A 19,669-nucleotide genomic window follows, 5' to 3' on the forward strand; every position below is an offset into this window, starting at 1 on the left:
GGGCTTCAAATACGGGTTCATTTGTGAAATAAATAAATAGAAAATATAATTTCAGTAAAAGAAATTCTCATATTACTGTTAAATATAACAGTTTTAATTAGTTCATTTTATTTTTTCTCTTTGGGATTAATAAAGAATTTCTTAAAATTGATTTATGGCTGTCTTGATTTTTGTCATTTTTTAAATAATAAATTTTTTTTTAAAACTTGATTAATTTGAGTAAAATCTGGGTGTGAAAGATCCTTTAATCCTGCAAATAATCTTAAAATGTTGCTGAAATAAACCTGATTGGAACAGAAATAAAAGCTAAGAGCTCTAAATATTAAATTTTGGACGGGTTGCTCTGGAAGACATTTCGTCATACTCGTGTACCGCACAAGTGTAAGTATTTAAAATAAATCTCCACTTGTCAGAGCTTTATAGATTTTTTTCACATATCTTCTTCTTCAGTTGAATTTATTAACTTTTTTAAGTTCTATTTTTTTTATGTTTTATATTTTTATTAAATTTTTTATTTATTACATTTATTTTTATGAATTTAATTTTAGGTAATAGACTTTTTTTCTTCAAATTCCCATACGGATGTCCCCATGGATCCCCATAACAAAGAGGGGGATCCCCCTCCCTCTGCAGACCGATCAATAAACAGCCATTGGGCTGTCTGCTATGGACAGACGTCCGCCATGGACAGACGTCCTGCTGCCACTGAAAGCTCGGAGCTAATGGTGCGTCCTCTCATTTCCTGTCGGCTGCATGTTCATGTCCCACATAGCTTACACCATGTCTGTGCTCTGAGCTAATAGTACACAGGTAGAATGAGTCAGTGTGTTGGTGGAGGATGGTGTTTATAGTCAAGCTCAGCTTGAATTACACCGAAGTTTTTGGGGGAGCCTTTCGGGCCTGCACCGTGACTTTGCACATCATGTGCACGTTCATATATATTAGTGCACGTAGTGCGGTCAAAACTATGGTTACTACAAAAAAAACCTCTGCTGCTAATCAGAAACACGGATGGAAAGTTCTTTTAATAACCACAAAAGAAAGCATAAAGTGTTTTCTATGGACGCTCACAGCACGCTACAAACAAACAACGCTGCTGTTCACAGTGCTGAAGGAAACAGAACCGATCACATTTGGAGGATTTAATTAATTTATTTAAATAAATAAACAAAACACAAAGTTGACAAATTATTGCTATTCTTTTCAAGACACATCAGGAACCCTTTTGAAATATTAAATGTAACTTGAAGGTGAACTATTTTTAGGGCTCCCCCTCACAGTATCAGCTGAATGTCTTTAGGGGAGCTCCTGTGCCCTTCAGGGGAGCCGAGCTCCCCTTAGCTCCCCTGTAAATCAAACTCTGGTCAAGCTAATTGAGATTGTAAAGGAATTTAAAATCCTGCTTCACAGGCAGTTAAACAAGCCCTGATAGAAGTCAAATGTTAAAACATGATTCATAACAAAGCTGCTCACAAATGACTGCGACTTTGAAAACGGTAGACCAGGTGGGCATTTTTGGCTGATGTTTTTATTTTCTGTACAGCTTGCTGGGTTTGGATCCCTCCTATCTGCTCCTCTGTCATGTGGAGTCCCCCAGGGCTCAGTTGTGGTACCATTGCTTTTTCCATGGTATCTTCTTCCTCTTCCTCAAAAAACATGGCATCTCTTTCCATTGTTCTGCAGACGACTGGCAAATTTACGTGCCATTAAGGCGACGAGATGCCTAGTCAGTTAAATCTCTTTTAGCTTGTCTTGAGAATGGTTGTAAACTTTAATGAGAAGATGACGGAAATAACTGTGTGTGGACTTAGTGGCTCATTAAAGTGAGGCCCCTCCTGTTGAGCTGGGAGCCATGAACCATGTGTTGAGCCCTCAGCTGGAAGTCTGGTTTTAGACTGGATGGTCAACGCCACAGTTAGATGGAGCTTTTATCATCTAAGGAAATATTCAAAGACAAAACCTTTTCTTTTTGAGGCAGCCGTTGGGGGCAGTAATCTATGCCTTCATGTCACTGCAGTCTTTACTTGCTGGTCTGAAGCTGGTCCGGAACATCAGTCCTGTCCTGGCTTCATGTCCATTTGAAAACCTTCATGTTTGTTTGTAAAGTTTTGAAAGATGTTTCCCTTCCTATTTTTTCTCCCCTGCGTGACTCCCATGCCAAACCTCAGAGGGGACGGGGTCTTTGTACGTTCCCCAGTCCCCTCGTTACTCACTGGCCTTCAACCCAGCCTGAGATTAGATCTTATTTAGCTTTTATTGTTTGGAATTCATTTAGTCTATTTTATTATTTTTTTTCTTGTGTTAAAACTCTTTATAAATAAATACATAAATATAAATATATTTACTTTTGACTGAGTCTTAAAAACATTTTATTATAAATGAAATAAAATTAAATAAAAATGAAAACTTTATTAATCCCAGAGGGAAATGGCAAATCAAGGTATATAATATAATTCTATTTTTACGTAAGGAATTAACCGGGGACTCTGTCTCACCTTCAGCCGGTGCACAAAGTGGCAGCACCGTTTGTAACCGGTAGAAGGAAACGAGAGCAGATCCCTCCACTGTTGGCTCCATCGCATTGGCTTCCTGTTGCTTTCAGGGTTCATTTTAAGGTTCCGTTATTTGTTTTAGGGTCTAAATGCTTGTGCACCAGCATACCTGTCTGACTCGCTGCACCCCTTCTCGTTCCCTCAAGTCAGCTGACCACATGTTGCTGATTGTTTCTAAATCACAAATTAAAACGAGAAGTGATGGAGCTTTTTCTGGAATCAGCTTCCTTTACGATCAGACGAGCTCCTTCAGACGATGTTATTAAATCTTAAAACACACTTTTATTCTTTGATTCTATTGTTTCCTCTTTGTTTTTATTGTTGATATGAATTATTTCTGTCCTGTGTTTTACTTGTTGTGCAGCACTTTGGTCAACCATGTGGTGTATTTTTAAAGGGCTTTATAAATAACGTAATATAACAACCTGATAAATAACACAAAATATTTGGAATATTATTAACGGAAAATATTTTATTAATCCCCTGAGGAACATTATAATTCTGTAGTGGGGCTGTTTTTAAATTTTTATTAGAAGTAAATAATTATCTGTCTAAGTCTTGTTTGAAGGCCGATGTCTGCTGCAGGACTGAGCTGAAGAAGCCTCTGACTGAACACAGGATGTGAAGTAACATGTGCAGCACTCTTCTCTGGACAATCAGCTCCAGGATCCAGATCAGATCCAGAACTTCTTGACCAGTTTGTTCAGTCTCTTTAAGTTTCTGGTTCTGGTTGTGGTGACCCAGCAGATGCTGCAGATCAGACTGAACCTCCACCACAGACTTCTGGAAGATCTGCAGCATCTTGGTTCAGATATTAAAGCGTCTCAGCTTCCTCCAGAAGTGGAATCTGCTCGTCCTGTCTTCTAGATGCTTCTGTGTTTCCAGATATAGAGACCCTGTGTTATACAGTTATGAGCTCTTTGCTTGGAACTGGGAGAAGCGTTGTCAGGACTGTCTGCTTTTCAGCTCACCAGGAGACATTTCCAAACCAAGCAGAAGAAAAATGAAGTGACAGCTTGTGAGTGCTGGTGTGCATTCAGAGCCGTGGTGTAGTTACACCTTATCCAAGGTGGATGACAACGGCCTACATACAGCAACTCTGGAGACAGAGCAGGAAGCTGCCAGCAGCTATTTTTGGAAACGCTCACCCAGTTTGCTCAGATGGACGAAGACTGGACTTTCCGGGGTTTTTGTCCCGGCAGACTGGGAGCTGCTGCTGGTTGTGGAGGTTTTAACAGAGGCTATTAAATGGTACAAGGACATATAAAACATCCCTGGATGTCACTGGTGCTTTTAACTGGAGAAACTAAGAACATTGCAACAAAATAAGCCATCAGGTGGCATCATGGGATAAGCAGGGCTCTGCAGGGTTGCTTGTTACTTTTGGCTACCTGAGGGCTCATTGTTCCTCCATCCTCTGTCCATCCTTAATGCTCTTCTGAAACAAGACCATTAGAAAACATGAAGGATCAGTCTGATGTTTGCTTCTTTGTGTTTCAGATCTGTCCAAGAACCGTCTGTGTGAACTTCCTGAGGAGCTCTGTCAGTTCATCTCTCTGGAGACTCTGAGCCTTTACCACAATGGGATGCGTTCACTGTCCTCCAGCCTGGGCAACCTGCAGGCCCTCACCTACCTCAACCTCAGGTACAGACCACGTCAGAAACGCTGCTGGTTCAAGAAGCTGTCCACTTCTGCAGATACAGTCCAGTTCACTGTAGTTCTAATCTAAAACAAATCCATTCTAGGATTAGTTCACTTTCTTATAACTGTTCATATAAAGCTCCTCTCATTGTGCAGCTTGAAAATTCGAAGAGTTAATTTCTGAGGACGTTCACAAACGACACTTCAAATAAACAAAAACTCAAAGCAGCTTGATAATTAAAAACAAGTATATTTTCATCTTTAGGTTCCCTAATTAGGGCTGACATGGGTGATTATTATTAGGTAAATCATGATGATGTATGGATTCAGTGTCAGTACCAGAGAATTACTCAGGGAAAAGCTGTGTTAGGTCCTCTAAGCAAAGTTTTAAGGCAAATCTTTCAGCTCAGTGACTGATTATTTACATTGAGCTCATTTATACAAATAGTCCCTGTGGAAGCGTGTTCCAGCATCACATACAAACTTCATGTGTTTCTTTAGGTTGGAGTCAGACTGACAATGAGCCTGGCAACCTTGTAGTGATCAATGTCCAAAACAAACTCACACTTTGTGTTTTTAACTGGTTTCTTATTTATTGTTTCTGTAACATGTTTAAAGATTATTTGGCAAGCCGTAGACAAACTGAGACTCACTGTGGTCATTTATAAATTCATCTTTTCCACAATATGTGTTTTTCTTTGCCAACATTCTACCTACATTCCCCAAAATCTGAATCAATTCTCTCGATTGTAAAAGAGATTTTGGCTGAGTTAGCTAACAGCAGCTAACGCAACTTTTATAAATGGACTGGTTTATACTGGGATTAAAAACTCCAGCTGCTACAGACTGGTTTATACTGGGATTAAAAGCTCCAGCTGCTACAGACTGGTTTATACTGGGATTAAAAACTCCAGCTGCTACAGACTGGTTTATACTGTGATTAAAAGCTTCAGCTTCTACAGACTGGTTTATACTGGGATTAAAAGCTCCAGCTTCTACAGACTGGTTTATACTGGGAATAAAATCTCCATCTTCTACAGACTGGTTTATACTGGGATTAAAAGCTTCAGCTTCTACAGACTGGTTTATACTGGAATTAAAAGCTTCAGCTTCTACAGACTGGTTTGTACTGGGATTAAAAGCTCCAGCTTCTACAGACTGGTTTATACTGGGATTAAAAGCTCCAGCTTCTACAGACTGGTTTATACTGGGAATAAAATCTCCATCTTCTACAGACTGGTTTATACTGGGATTAAAAGCTTCAGCTTCTACAGACTGGTTTATACTGGAATTAAAAGCTTCAGCTTCTACAGACTGGTTTGTACTGGGATTAAAAGCTTCAGCTGCTACAGACTGGTTTATACTGGGATTTAAAGCTTCAGCTGCTACAGACTGGTTTATACTGGGATTAAAAGCTTCAGTTTCTACAGACTGGTTTGTACTGGGATTAAAAGCTTCAGCTGCTACAGACTGGTTTATACTGGGAATAAAATCTCCATCTTCTACAGACTGGTTTATACTGGGATTAAAAGCTTCAGCTTCTACAGACTGGTTTATACTGGAATTAAAAGCTTCAGCTTCTACAGACTGGTTTGTACTGGGATTAAAAGCTTCAGCTGCTACAGACTGGTTTATACTGGGATTTAAAGCTTCAGCTGCTACAGACTGGTTTATACTGGGATTAAAAGCTTCAGTTTCTACAGACTGGTTTGTACTGGGATTAAAAGCTTCAGCTGCTACAGACTGGTTTATACTGGGAATAAAATCTCCATCTTCTACAGACTGGTTTATACTGGGATTTAAAGCTTCAGCTGCTACAGACTGGTTTATACTGGGATTAAAAACTTCAGTTGCTACAGACTGGTTTATACTGGGATTAAAAACTTCAGCTGCTACAGACTGGTTTATACTGGGATTAAAAGCTCCAGCTTCTACAGACTGGTTTATACTGGGATTAAAAGCTTCAGCTTCTACAGACTGGTTTATACTGGGATTAAAAGCTCCAGCTTCTACAGACTGGTTTATACTGGGATTAAAAGCTTCAGCTTCTACAGACTCGTTTATACTGGGATTAAAAGCTCCAGCTTCTACAGACTGGTTTATACTGGGATTAAAAGCTTCAGTTTCTACAGACTGGTTTATACTGGGATTAAAAGCTTCAGCTTCTACAGACTGGTTTATACTGGGATTAAAAGCTCCAGCTTCTACAGACTGGTTTATACTGGGAATAAAATCTCCATCTTCTACAGACTGGTTTATACTGGGATTAAAAGCTTCAGCTTCTACAGACTGGTTTATACTGGGATTAAAAGCTTCAGCTTCTACAGACTGGTTTGTACTGGGATTAAAAGCTTCAGCTGCTACAGACTGGTTTATAATGGGAATAAAATCTCCATCTTCTACAGACTGGTTTATACTGGGATTTAAAGCTTCAGCTGCTACAGACTGGTTTGTACTGGGATTAAAAACTTCAGCTGCTACAGACTGGTTTATACTGGGATTTAAAGCTTCAGTTTCTACAGACTGGTTTGTACTGGGATTAAAAGCTTCAGCTGCTACAGACTGGTTTATACTGGGAATAAAATCTCCATCTTCTACAGACTGGTTTATACTGGGATTTAAAGCTTCAGCTGCTACAGACTGGTTTATACTGGGATTAAAAACTTCAGCTGCTACAGACTGGTTTATACTGGGATTAAAAGCTCCAGCTGCTACAGACTGGTTTATACTGGGATTAAAAGCTCCAGCTGCTACAGACTGGTTTATACTGGGATTAAAAGCTCCAGCTGCTACAGACTGGTTTATACTGGGATTAAAAGCTCCAGCTGCTACAGACTGGTTTATACTGGGATTAAAAGCTCCAGCTGCTACAGACTGGTTTATACTGGGATTAAAAGCTCCAGCTGCTACAGACTGGTTTATACTGGGATTAAAAGCTCCAGCTGCTACAGACTGGTTTATACTGGGATTAAAAGCTCCAGCTGCTACAGACTGGTTTATACTGGGATTAAAAGCTCCAGCTTCACAGCTGATTTGACACTATCGTTTCTATTCATGTTAAGTCATAAAAACCAAAGATTTCTAAGTTAAAAATCCTGATCAGGCGTTTAAATGAAAAACTTGTTTAAACATGTTTACATGTGAAGCAGGTGAAACAGGAAGCTGTTCTGCCCACCTGGAATATGTTTTTAAAATGAAGCTTCAACTGGAAAGTTTTCCTCCTCCAACAGTTTAATTTCATGTATCGGGTTCATTTGTCCAGGAAACCGTCATGTTTCAGAAACAAAGCAGTAGGTCTGAACAGCTTTGTTTATTCTGCCAGTGAAGAGGAAAGGCCATCCCAGTCCTTCCCTAACCTTCACTCCTCTACACTTTCACTGTTGCTAGGAGACAGCAAACACCTCCAGGTGGCAGCAAGAACATGTGTGACAGCTAATATCCTAAAGATGTTGTTTAACCATCTGTGTGTCTTCACAGTCGTAATCTCCTGTCCAGTTTACCCTCGTCGGTGTTCCAGCTTCCCCTCCTGCGAGTGCTCATCGTCAGCAACAACAAGCTCTCTTCGCTGCCCTCCTCCATATACGCCCTCATCCATCTCCGACAGCTGGTACGACTCCCAGATTTCTCCCCTCCCTGAATCCTGCTCATAATCCTGTCTCTGAATCAGCGTGTTGTTTCTCTTACAGGATGTCAGCTGTAACGAGCTGCAGCTTCTACCGTCAGAGCTCGGTCAGCTGGAGTGTCTGAGGGACTTAAACCTGCGGAGGAACCGGCTCACCACGTTGCCTGAAGGTACACGTTTCACCTCTAACCCCACGTCCCTGCCTGGCCACTGTGGCTCATGTTGCTCCCATGTAGCACATCCGGAAGTTTTATGGTCATTGTGCTGCTCAGAGTCAAACTGATCACACAAATGTGAGTTATTGATCAGTTACAAGTTTAAGAAACTGCAACTTTAATGGATCTTTGGCAGTTAATGTCTCATTAGGAGGGAACTGAAAAAAAGACTAAAGATGAGAGGAAACATTTTAGTACTGGGTCGTCCTCTTCATCAGGACCACCTTCTAGTACCGGGTCGGACCTTTTTAATCCTGGTGTGATAGATGGAAGCAGGTGGTGGAAACCTTCCTCAGAGGTTTTGCTCCATATTGACATGACAGCATCACACAGTTGCTGCAGGTTTGTCGGCTGCATCCATGATGAGAATCTCCTGTTCCACCACATCCTAAAGCTGCTCTACTGGACTGAGATCTGGTGGCTGTGGAGGCCGTTGGAGTCCAGTGAACTCATTGTCATGTTCTAGAAAGCAGCTGGAGATGACCTGAGCTTTGTGACATGGTGTATTATCCTGCTGGAAGTAGCATCAGAAGATGCTACACTGTGGTCATAAAGGGATGGACATGGTCAGCAACAATGTTCAGGTAGGCTGTGCTGGTTAAACCAGGACATGGCGGTACTAAGGGGACTAAAGTGGGCCAAGAAGATGGATGGATCCATGTTTTCATGATGTTTCGACCAGATTCTGAGCCTAGCATCTGAATGTGAAGCTGAAATGGAGACTCATCAGACCAGCAACGTTTCTCCATCTTCTATTGTCCAGTGTTGATGAGTGTGTGTGAATTGTAGCCTCAGTTTCCTGTTCTTAGCTGACAGGAGGCACCCGGTGTGGTCTTCTGCTGCATTCTGGTCCAGACAACTGCTGCTCGCTGGATATTTTCTCTTCTTCAGACCATTCTCTGGAAACCCTAGAGATGGTTGTGTGTAAAAATCCCAATAAATACTCAGACCAACAACCACGCCACATTCAAAGCCTCTTAAATCCCCTTTCTTCCTCATTCTGGTGCTCAGTTTGAACTTCAGCAAGTCGTCTTCATCATGTCTACATGACTACATGCTGCCCTGACATTGGCTGGTTGGATATTTGTGTTAAGAGCAGGTGAACAGGTGGAGCTGGTAAACTATGCTGAGTTTAGACCAATTTTTTGTTAGGATGTGTTACTACTTTAATAATTCTTTGAAAATCTCTGAATTTTAAGCAGTTTTAACTTGAATGATAAAGCTTCCAAACTTTTCTTTCCTTCTCTGAACTCCATCTAGAAATATCTGAGCTCCCGCTCGTCCGGCTCGATGTGTCCTGCAACCGAATTTCCCACGTGCCTTTGTGCTATCGTCACCTGCGACATCTGCAGAGCATCACACTGGACAACAACCCCCTGCAAATGCCGCCTGCACAGATCTGCTCCAAAGGCAAATATCACATCTTTAAGTACCTGAACATGGAGGCTTGCAAGAGGAGCCAAGAGCATCTGGAGAAACACCTGAGGCCCAGCGGGTTCAACAGCTGGTGAGGAAACATGGCTGGGATCAGTAAATCTGCACTTGTTAAGATCCTTAGATGCTAGATGGTGGTTTACAGGAATGAAATGTAACTGGGCTCCGCTGTGTGGGTTTCAGCTTTGCTTTTAGTGAACTGTAATAATCAGTGGAGATGACTGAAACATAACAAGCTCATCAGTTTATAAAACATAGAAATGTGCAGCTTCTTTACCTGCCACAGATACTTCTTCCATTTAGATTTAGTGCAATAATTCAGGTTTTTGTACTAAAACTATACAGACCATGTGATGGATCTGAGGTAAGCCAACACTGTCGATGAATGAACAAATGAGAGATACTTCATTTAGCTTCTTGGAGAGTATTGCCGGGGATTTTGGAACATTTCTTCTGGGCATTACCTACACGTTTAGGTGTTTTTCTCATCCCACAAAAGCACGATCATTATAAGTTTTGCCTCGTTGTAAAGGAGACTAATCAGGCTTTCCAACATTTAGTATAATATAACAGAAGCTGATAAATATTAAAGGGGGAGAAATAATCCACCAAACACTATTTACCTTACTTTTTGTGCAGGGTTTAAATTTTGTAATTTTGTCAAGTCAAATTAGTTTATAAAGTTGTTTCCTTGACCAAAGCGATGAACATTAGCTATTAAGGCATCATGCATGTTGGCATAGCTAGCGAAAAATAAAATGTTCAAGAGAAATTAAAACCGTTAAACTTTTTGTCTGTGCACCTCTGATTGTAATTAGAAGTAATTTTGCAGTCATTTCAGTTCATGTTACACAAAACTGTTGCAGGAATGTGGACGTGAAGAAGCCTCTGACTGAACACTATAGCTGTGTTGTGTAGAAGATTTCTCCATGTTCTATATTGAGTCAGAAATCAGTAGCAGCCATAGTTGCTTTGTGTTTGCAGATCGTAAAGCGATTCAGATTATCGTTAGCTTAGCTTTACAGAAACAGTGGAAGCAGGGAAAGCTGTTAGCTTAGCGACTTACATCTGGAGGTGGGTAGGCAGTAGCATTAACGGTCTTGCCTAAGGAACCAACTGGAAGGTGTTAATATTCATCCTCTGTGTTTGAACCCAGAGACTCAGAGTCATCCAGCCGCTAGAAGCTGTAAAGAGATTTAAGACATGAAACAAAATAAAGAAATCAGTTGATAAATATGACAGAAGTGGAGGATGTTGAACAATCAGAAAACAGAAGATTTTCCCCTCTAAAAGCTGAGCTTTGAAAATGCTGACGGGAAACGACCAAGTGAAGTTGGGTTTAAGGGCGAACCTAAAGGGTGACGAAGTAGCTTATTAGTGACGGGTCAGCTGCTGCAGCCAGTCATTAGAGGCGAGGATGTGAGCTTAGAAAATAAATCCAGAGAAGAGTTTATTAAATATTTATGACGTTAGATGGACCCTTTTAGCTGCCAGCTGAGTGGTTTCTCTGGAACCAGAACTGCAGGACGTCATGCAGAGTTAAGAGGGAGTATTGATGACTGTGGAAAAGAAAAACACGAGTCACTGCCCTTTGAGTTTGTTAACAGTGTGTATATACATGAATGTTTATGTTATCTTGCTGTTTCCCTGCAGCCTGTTGGACCAGGATATGTTCGGAGGGCTGGACTCGGGCTTCAACAGCGTGGATAGCGGCAGCAAACGATGGTCTGGGAATGAGGTAAAGCTAACAGACTCATACTGGGATGAAATATTAGCAGACCCACAAGGCAGTTTTTAGAATGGGATAAATTAATATCTGGGTTTCAGGGTTAGATTTAAAACGGTACAGTTAAAACAAAGTCTGGGCCTCCCACTGTTCAGGGAACAACGTTCAGCTCTGAGGATTTGACAGGAAACAGTACAATCAGGAAACTTTGGAATTAAACTGTATTAAAGCGTGAAGATACTGGTGTCCTGTTAAATGGTACTGATGAGAAAATCAAGTTTTGGACCAGCCTCTCAAATGATGAGACTTTTGTCCACTAAAGGTTTGAAAAGAGAAAATATGCCCTTGAGCAAAAAGGTTTTTAACACCATTATAATCCGTGTTTGAGTGGATCACTGGAAGTTGACGTACCTTAAAAGTACTTTAATCCACTTGGAATAAGGAGATCTCCAGATTATATACCAGTTTTCTCTGGGCTAAATTAGAAAATACTCTGTACATCAATGAGAAGAGAGAGAAGGTAATTTTACTCTTTCAAGGGAATAATAGAGAATTCTGTGTAAGTCACAACGAGATTCAACATATTCCACTGTGTGGTGGTTAAGCCTCTCTAGGTTTTTCATTAGACCTCTGAAATATGACTTGTACCTCCTGTTGGGAGTGTTTAATAAAATATTATTTTATATTTCTAATACTTTCTTTTCTTGGCTTATGTCTGAATACATGGTTTCCATTATTGTTTATGAACAAATCTCCAAAAAATAAAGAAAAGAAGCATGATGGGAATGAATGACTGAAGGTGTTTTCTTTGTGCTCAGTCAGCAGATGACTTCTCAGAGCGCTCTCTTCGTATAGCTGAAGTCAGCAGGGACCAGAGGAATCTGGAGGAGGAAGAGGAGGATAGATCTCTGGAGGCCAACAATGGTGGGAACATTCCCTCTTACCAGTGTCCACATTTCTAGTTGGACGTTTTAACCCTGTTTCTGCCTCTGCAGTGAACGGAGAGGCTGACCAGGTGGACTTCATCGACAGTGTGACGGAGGAAGAGGAGGAGGAGGCGATCAGGATAGAGCCGCCCACTCCTCCTCTAACAGCTCCCCATCTGGTACGGTCACCCTCCCCCATCAGCTGGTGTATTATTCGTGTCACATCTAGTCTGTCAGAGCAGAGACATGATGATTTCTGTCACTGATTTCCAGGAACAGAAGACGTCTTCATCATCTTCATCACAAACCCAGGACTCGACAACATGCAGGTAAGTCTCATCAAGCATCCTGGTAAAGATCGTAGCAACAGAAGATGCTGGAAATCCACAATCCTGAACTTTCTCTGCTCAACATCGCCAATAACACCTCCTGATGCAGGTTTAGTGGTGCAGCAGTGAAAAAGGTCCCCCCTCAAACAGTTTCCTGATGTAGGTTTAGTGGTGCAGCAGTGAAAAAGGTCCCCCCTCAAACAGTTTCCTGATGCAGGTTTAGTGGTGCAGCAGTGAAAAAGGTCCCCCCTCAAACAGTTTCCTGATGCAGGTTTAGTGGTGCAGCAGTGAAAACGGTCCCCTGCTCAAACAGTTTCCTGTACCACATTCCCAACGTTGTTTAGACAAGACAAATTCAAGTCAACTTTATTTTTAAGCTTATTTAAAAACAGCAGGTGTTTGTCAAAGTGTTGTACAGATTTAATGAAAAGAAAAAAAAATGCGAAAAACAATAAAACTAAAAGAAAAGCAAATAAACACAAAAGAAGTGTAAACAGATGAATGACATACATTAAAAATAAAAATCAGTACAAATGTTCAGTCTGGAGAATAAAACTAGTGAGTTTTATAAATCCTGTTGATGAGGTCTGGGTTTATTTACAGTTAAATAAAATGAAATAAATACAGTTAAAAAATGAGGAAAAATAAAATAAATAATAATAAAATTCTATTCATAACAGTAAATAAATACAAGTAATAAATAATAGTATAAAAAATATAAATATATTACCTTGTTTAAAAGACTTTTAATTTATTCCAGTCTTTTTGTTTTTGTCCTTTTTTTCCTGTATTTGTTTTGTTTTACAATTATTAAAAAAACTAATGTAGACATGAAGGGGATATGTATAGGACGTCCCAATACTTCTGAAGATAAATTGTCTCCTTGGATGACCTCCGGATCACCCAGAAGGAACCAAAAATGGGAATGTCTGGGTTTCCATCCTAAACCTGCCGCCTCTGCGACCCCATCTCAGATAATCAGATGATCAATGGAAGCAAAGCAGTTTCAGATTAGAAACAATCACTTTGGTGTAAAGATTAAAAACTTGGTGTCAAGGAGCGGATGAAATCTAGTTGAACTCATCAGCTGTGAGTGAACATGAACGTAGGTGATTTAAGGTCTCCGGCTTGTTGACCGTAGTGCTGTTGAGGTTAGAAAAGTATTCCCATGTTCCCTCTCTTTGTCCTGTTCCTGTCACTTCCACTTCAGTTCAGCCCAACTCTGCTTTCCCTGACTGGAAAGCCAAATATCCGACAAGTTTTATCAGTTTCCTCTTTTACCCTCCTTCTCGTCTGACAGGGTCACTTCAGGGGTTGTTTGACTAGCTGGGAAAAGTCAACACTGCAGCTCTCATTGCTGTTAATGGCCCACCAGGCCTCCCTTCATGTTCCATGTCCTTTTTCTTTATATTTATCATGTGTCTGCAGCGTAGAAGCAGAGGCTAAATTCATCCCGCGAGCCAGATAGGAGCATCTGGTGGGCCGGTTCTGGCCCCGTGCCACATGTTTGACACCCGTGCTTTAAGATTTTCTGTTTTTTCTAAATGTTATATTTTGCTGACTTGATCCTGAGTGTTTCCAAGAGGTGGAGGGTGAGGCCAAGCTACTGTGTGATGAATAACATCAGCATGCATGGCTGCTCACCATTTCTGACCCGGTTCACATACACCAGCTTACTCTCACCACACCTGCAGCTGGTAAAGTTCCTGCTCCAGGTCTTACTCTCACCCCACCTGCAGCTGGTAAAGTTCCTGCTCCAGGTCTTTCTCTCACCCCACCTGCAGCTGGTTAAGTTCCTGCTCCAGGTCTTACTCTCACCCCACCTGCAGCTGGTAAAGTTCCTGCTCCAGGTCTTACTCTCACCCCACCTGCAGCTGGTAAAGTTCCAGGTTCACTCCGAAGCTCTTCCTCTACCTCCCGTCGGGGTTCAACCAGCGGCTGCAAGAGCTCCACTCTGTGTGTGTTTTACACCAACATTTAATTTTACCGTGTTGCGGCCACTTTCACGCCCTCCTGAGCCCAGCAGGCAGCTTTTATTATGCTGCCCTGTCGGATAATTTCATTGTCTGGATTCAGACCCAGCAGCCCCGCAGACCTCCCTATGAACGTGACAGTCGGCTATTGTTTGTCAGCATCTATTGTTCCACATGTTTGACTTTAATTACAGTTTCTGAGGACACACACAGAACAGATATGTTCGAGGTTTGGATTCTGGTGTCCGGGCTGTTTTCCTGCTCCTGAGCACGTTGAACAAACGGATGTTCTAGATTCTGGCCTCCAACTCTTCCTGTGGGACGTCTAAAAATAGATCCAGAGACTAAAGCTGAAGTTCAACGAAAACCCTTTTAAAAGGATCTTTTTTATGTTTCTCCAACGTTCCAGGACGTTGCTGACCATGAACACGTTGACAGGTCAGGCTGCTGTAAGCCGCCTCTTTCTGTTTTTAATCAGCTCTGTTGGATTTCTCCTAATAAAACATGCATGTCCATCTATCCAGATACGGAAGCTTAGCCAAGAATGAATGTGTCCACACATCCGACATGCTCGCGCAAACAATTACAATAACACAAAAATGGAAATGCAGAGATAAGAACAGTAAATGATGAACAAGAGCCACACCTACCACACCTGCAGAAGGTAAAGGGATAGTATGCCACTAAAAATAAGAAAAACAATAAAAAAAAAAAATCAAACAGTTGAAGGAAATAGAATAGAATAGAAATACTTTATTAATCCCTTTGGAGAGTCCTCAGGGAAATTTGGGAAGTAATTAAAATTAAGTAAGTACATAAAAAGTAAACTGAATTAAATAGAATAATTTAATGAAATAAAATGGATCAAATTTATTTGTTTTTATAAAAAGTAAAATAAAAAATAAAAGAACAGGAATAGATTAAATGGATAAAAAATTTAAGTAAACAAAACAGATAAATTAAATTAAATATTTGAAGTAGATAAAATAAATTAAATAAATCAGAAATGTGATTTAACATTAAGTAAATAAATGAATTGAATAAATAAAATAAATAAAAAATAGAAAATACAAAGTAAATAAAATATTTAAAATGTAATTAGATTAAATGAATAAAAATAGAGAAATTAATTAAACTGAACAAAACAATTAAAGTAAATAAAAAAATTTAAATAAAATCAATAAATTAAGCAAATAAAAATAAATGTAAACTAAATCAAACTAAAAAGAAAGTGTATAAATTAAATTAAAGGTGAGCGTCGTAGGTATTATCTTTATGTTCCTCGTGTCAGAGGAAGCTGCCATATGCCGTTAAACTATTCACTCATGGAGAGTTTCTCATCCTCTCCGGTTGGTGCATAAATAATAAAATACGACATATTGCAAGTTATTCCTCTGCAGCAGGATTCCACATGCATCTGTAAGGTGGGAGCAGATCTACAGGCGTGATCACTGCTGGTATTTATCAGAAATGGGATCACGTTCTGGTCTGAACCTGGAAAACCGAGTTGCAGCATGGTTCTGAATGATGTCACTTTTCTCATCCTCCTCTCAGATCCAGCCTCCACGTGGAGGTGGGCTCCCACTCGTCCGCCTCCTCATCCCCTCTGTCTCCATCCAGCCCCACGCTGGAGGAGAAGAAGAGACCCGGCACCCTGTTGATCTGGCAGGAGAGAGAACGCCAGCAGCAGCAGCAGCAGAGGGAGAAACCCAGGTGGATAAACCAGATCCTTTCATTAATTCTGCTCATACAGCCGGTTTACTGCTAACAGGAAATCAGGCCCAGCATGAATCTAAACTTCTGATTTCTGCAGTTTCATGAAGTCACACACCAAAACAGGAAGTCACATGACCAACTCACCACCAACAGGAAGTAGCTCATGGTGAGTGGAGTCGATTAACTTGGAGCAGAGCAGCAGGGACCCACATCTGCTTTAGTCCTGCTTGCTAGTTCAGTCTGGATTTCCTCAAGAAGGGGGTGTGGCTGGAGCATTAACTCTGGTCTCTGTCTCCCTCTAGTGGCGCTTCACCAGAAAACAGCAGCAATGCAGGCCTGCGCCAGAGATGTGCGGTGAGCATCATCATCAGTCAGGGGAAGATGGAGGGAGATGGGTTGTTTATAAAACCTGAAAAATCCAGATTCCGAAAGGAGGACCGGAGTTTGAGCCCCCTGGTCTGATCACATGAGCCAGTATTTCATTCACAACTGAACATACAGAACTTAACACGTCTAAACAAAGATTTTAAGCACAAAGTGAGCTCATGTCAAGTGTGATGCTTCCTACAGGTTTGAGAGCGTTAATGATGCTGCAGATGTTGTGTATTGATGGAAGGTCTGGACTGCAGGCAGGCCAGTTCAGCCGGACTCTTCTCCTGTGAAGCCATGCTGCGGTGATAGATGCAGGATGTGGTTCAGCATCGTCTTGCTGAAATCTGCAAGGCCTTCCCTGAAAGAGACGTTGTCTGGATGGGAGCAGATGTTGCTCTAAAACCTCCATGTACTTTTTAGCATTGATGGAGCTTCACAGATGTGGAAGCTGCCCACACCATAGGCACTAATGCAGCCCCATCCCATCAGAGATGCAGCTTTTCACCTGTCTACTGATAACAAGCTGGATGCTCCCCCTCCTCTTTAGTCTGCAGGACTACCAATAAAATTGTCAAATTTAGACTAGTCTGACCAAAGAACAGACTCAGTCCATTTCAGGTGAGTCTTGGCCCACCTTGACATGACGGTGCTTCTGGGCCATGTTCCAATATGGCTTCTGTTCTGCTTGACAGAGCTTTAGTTGGTTTCTTTAGTGGTTTCTCGACGTATTTGGGCCATTTAGTGATGTCAGTGCCCCAGTGATACAGATGAGTAATGCTGTGAGGGCCCGAAGGCCTCAGGCATCCAATAAAAGTCTTCAGGCTTGTCCCTTACACACAGAGACACCTCCAGTTTCTTTGTTGATGTTGTGCACTGTAGATGAGAGTTGCAAAGCCTTTGCAATTTGACATTGAGGAGCATTGTTTTTTTCTTTTTCCACATTTTTCCACACATTGCAGAGCCTCACAGCTAACCATGTCACAGCCCTGATAGGAATTAACTTAATGACTTGCTGGATGTTTTCCCAGCTGATTCTTTTTGGAGTTTGTCCACCATTTGTTGACCTGTCGCATCACATTCAACATGAGCTCATTTTATGCACAAAATGGTCAAATTTCTCTGTTTAGACTTCTGAATAAAACAGTGGCTCATGTGATTTTAGTTTTTTGTTCAGCTTTCTGGAATCGGGGTGGTGTTTACTGCAGTAAGCCTGAAATTTGTTTGTTTCATCAGAGCGCCGACCAGATGACCGGTGGGTCTCCATCTCTGCTTCTGCACCGCTCCAACAGCCGGACAGGTACGAAGCTCATTCAGCAGCAACGTGAAGCTGCTGAGTTTCAGCCTGCTTTTAACCTGCTGCTTCGTGTCTGACAGTCTCATCTAAGTCACGTCCAGCTGATGAATCAGCTGACGAACAAAACTCAGTTTCATTCGTAGGTCATCGATGAACGGCGGCGTCTCGTGGTGACGGCTGCTGACGTCCAGGGATGAAGTAAAACATGTGTCCCGTCACAAAGCTGCTCAAACACATTTTACAGATTTTTATCTTTAGCTGCACAGATGTGATCGTTTTCACGTGCACGGATCAGCTTACATGTGCATGTGGGATTTTGAGACTCCTCCCAGTTTCACAAATACATGCTGCGTTTAAGTGCTGGTGGACATCTGGGTTTTAATCGCTTTTCTTCTGTAGTTATTTGAAAGGTGTGTTCAGGGCCCGCTCCTCGGAGAGTCCGGCTCATTTGAGGCGTGCGCACTCTGGTGTGGACAGAAGACGTGAACTCGGGTCCACATGAAAACCAGGTGTGAAATGGAGCTTCCAGTGAAGCAGAGACAGGAAGTGATGTAGATCATCATGGTGGATATCCGGCTGCCTCACATTCTGGTAAAAACCAGATCAGGTCTGAACACCACAGTAAAACCAGAAACCAGACTGGAGAAGTTTTTTCTCTCCTTTGTTTACTGGTGGTTATTGGTCAGTTTGGTCAATCTGTGTTGGATTTTCTTTTCTCATGATCAGCGGTTGTTTTGGGAAACACCCCCCTCTACTGAGCAGTATTATAAATGAATTTTCTAACGTCCTTTATATTAATGTCTGTTATTAGACCAAAAGTAAAGAGAAAACTAAACATTACAGTTGACGTTCTGTTTCATCTTTCTACGTTGAAATAACTACAGAAGAATATCTGGGTAAAGTCCAGATGACCCAGCTTTCAACCAGCTCTCAAACGCAGCATGTATTTGTGACACTGTGAGGAGGCAAGACACCGAAAGGAGTCTCTAAATCCCACATGCACATCGAAGCTGATCCGTGCACGTCAGGCGATACGTGCACACGCATTGAACAGTTGGTATGAAGCTGAAATGATCACATCTGAGAGGCTGAAGATAAAACGTGTCAAATATTCCCGTTTGTTAGCATCAAGTTGTGCTCACGCAGATATTTGTGTGGATTTAAGCACTCACCCAACAAGACAGTTTAAACATGAACGTGTGTAAAAAATGTATGAAACACTTCTATTTTTCTCCACAGGAATCCACCTTTACACTTTCTTAATTTAAGTTTTCCTTTTCCTTCCCTTCTGATGACGAGCTCCCATCGATCGCTGACTCAAGAATCTAATCAAACTAACAGAATTCGTGATGTCGGCAAATATGGATTTATTGCCCAGTTCATCAATAAATGTGATCCAACTGTTGAACAACACGGCTGCATACATGTCCCGACTTAAGCTTATAGAACATGAGGAAAAGTCACAGAATTCCCAGATTTTCCTCCAGAAACTACCAGATTTCTCCGTTGATCTGACAGAAATATGGATTTCTAACCAGAAATGTTCCCATCAGACGTGCCGTCCTCCCCGAAGACGTCCCCTCCTCCGGGTCCGGCCCAGAAACCAAATAGCTTCCTGTTCAGGACCTCATCCCGAAGCAACGTCAAGCCCACAGGTTCACGCACACACAAAACAACACGCACACGCATCTCCGTTCACGGCTGCAGCGTGTCCAACACGTCCTCCATGTCTTCTGCCTTTAGGGGTCAGCTTCACGCTGGGCGAGTCCGGCAGAAGCGAGTCCAGGACGACGCTGCGCTCGCCGAAAGAGGAGAGACCGGACATAACGCAGCTACGCAAGGTCCACTCACACACACACACACTCACA

General features: G+C 41.6%; 1 protein-coding gene across 2 annotated transcripts in view; it reads left to right on the forward strand.

Moving 5' to 3' along the window:
* The window catches only part of lrch4 (leucine-rich repeats and calponin homology (CH) domain containing 4), a 69,697-nt gene that overhangs the window by 40,073 nt on the left and 9,955 nt on the right, over window positions 1-19,669 (forward strand). For both annotated transcript variants that reach the window (XM_041986535.1, XM_041986536.1), the window contains exons 2-15: window positions 4,053-4,197; window positions 7,672-7,801; window positions 7,881-7,986; window positions 9,292-9,538; window positions 11,119-11,203; window positions 12,010-12,115; window positions 12,187-12,296; window positions 12,391-12,446; window positions 15,974-16,132; window positions 16,233-16,301; window positions 16,438-16,489; window positions 17,741-17,804; window positions 19,355-19,456; window positions 19,545-19,642. In XM_041986535.1, the coding sequence (XP_041842469.1) occupies window positions 4,053-4,197; window positions 7,672-7,801; window positions 7,881-7,986; window positions 9,292-9,538; window positions 11,119-11,203; window positions 12,010-12,115; window positions 12,187-12,296; window positions 12,391-12,446; window positions 15,974-16,132; window positions 16,233-16,301; window positions 16,438-16,489; window positions 17,741-17,804; window positions 19,355-19,456; window positions 19,545-19,642 (1,529 nt within the window). The remainder of the gene's footprint in view (window positions 1-4,052; window positions 4,198-7,671; window positions 7,802-7,880; window positions 7,987-9,291; window positions 9,539-11,118; window positions 11,204-12,009; window positions 12,116-12,186; window positions 12,297-12,390; window positions 12,447-15,973; window positions 16,133-16,232; window positions 16,302-16,437; window positions 16,490-17,740; window positions 17,805-19,354; window positions 19,457-19,544; window positions 19,643-19,669) is intronic.

The sequence above is a fragment of the Melanotaenia boesemani genome, chromosome 5 (assembly GCF_017639745.1).
Source record: "Melanotaenia boesemani isolate fMelBoe1 chromosome 5, fMelBoe1.pri, whole genome shotgun sequence".
In the NCBI taxonomy this organism is placed as follows: domain Eukaryota; kingdom Metazoa; phylum Chordata; class Actinopteri; order Atheriniformes; family Melanotaeniidae; genus Melanotaenia; species Melanotaenia boesemani.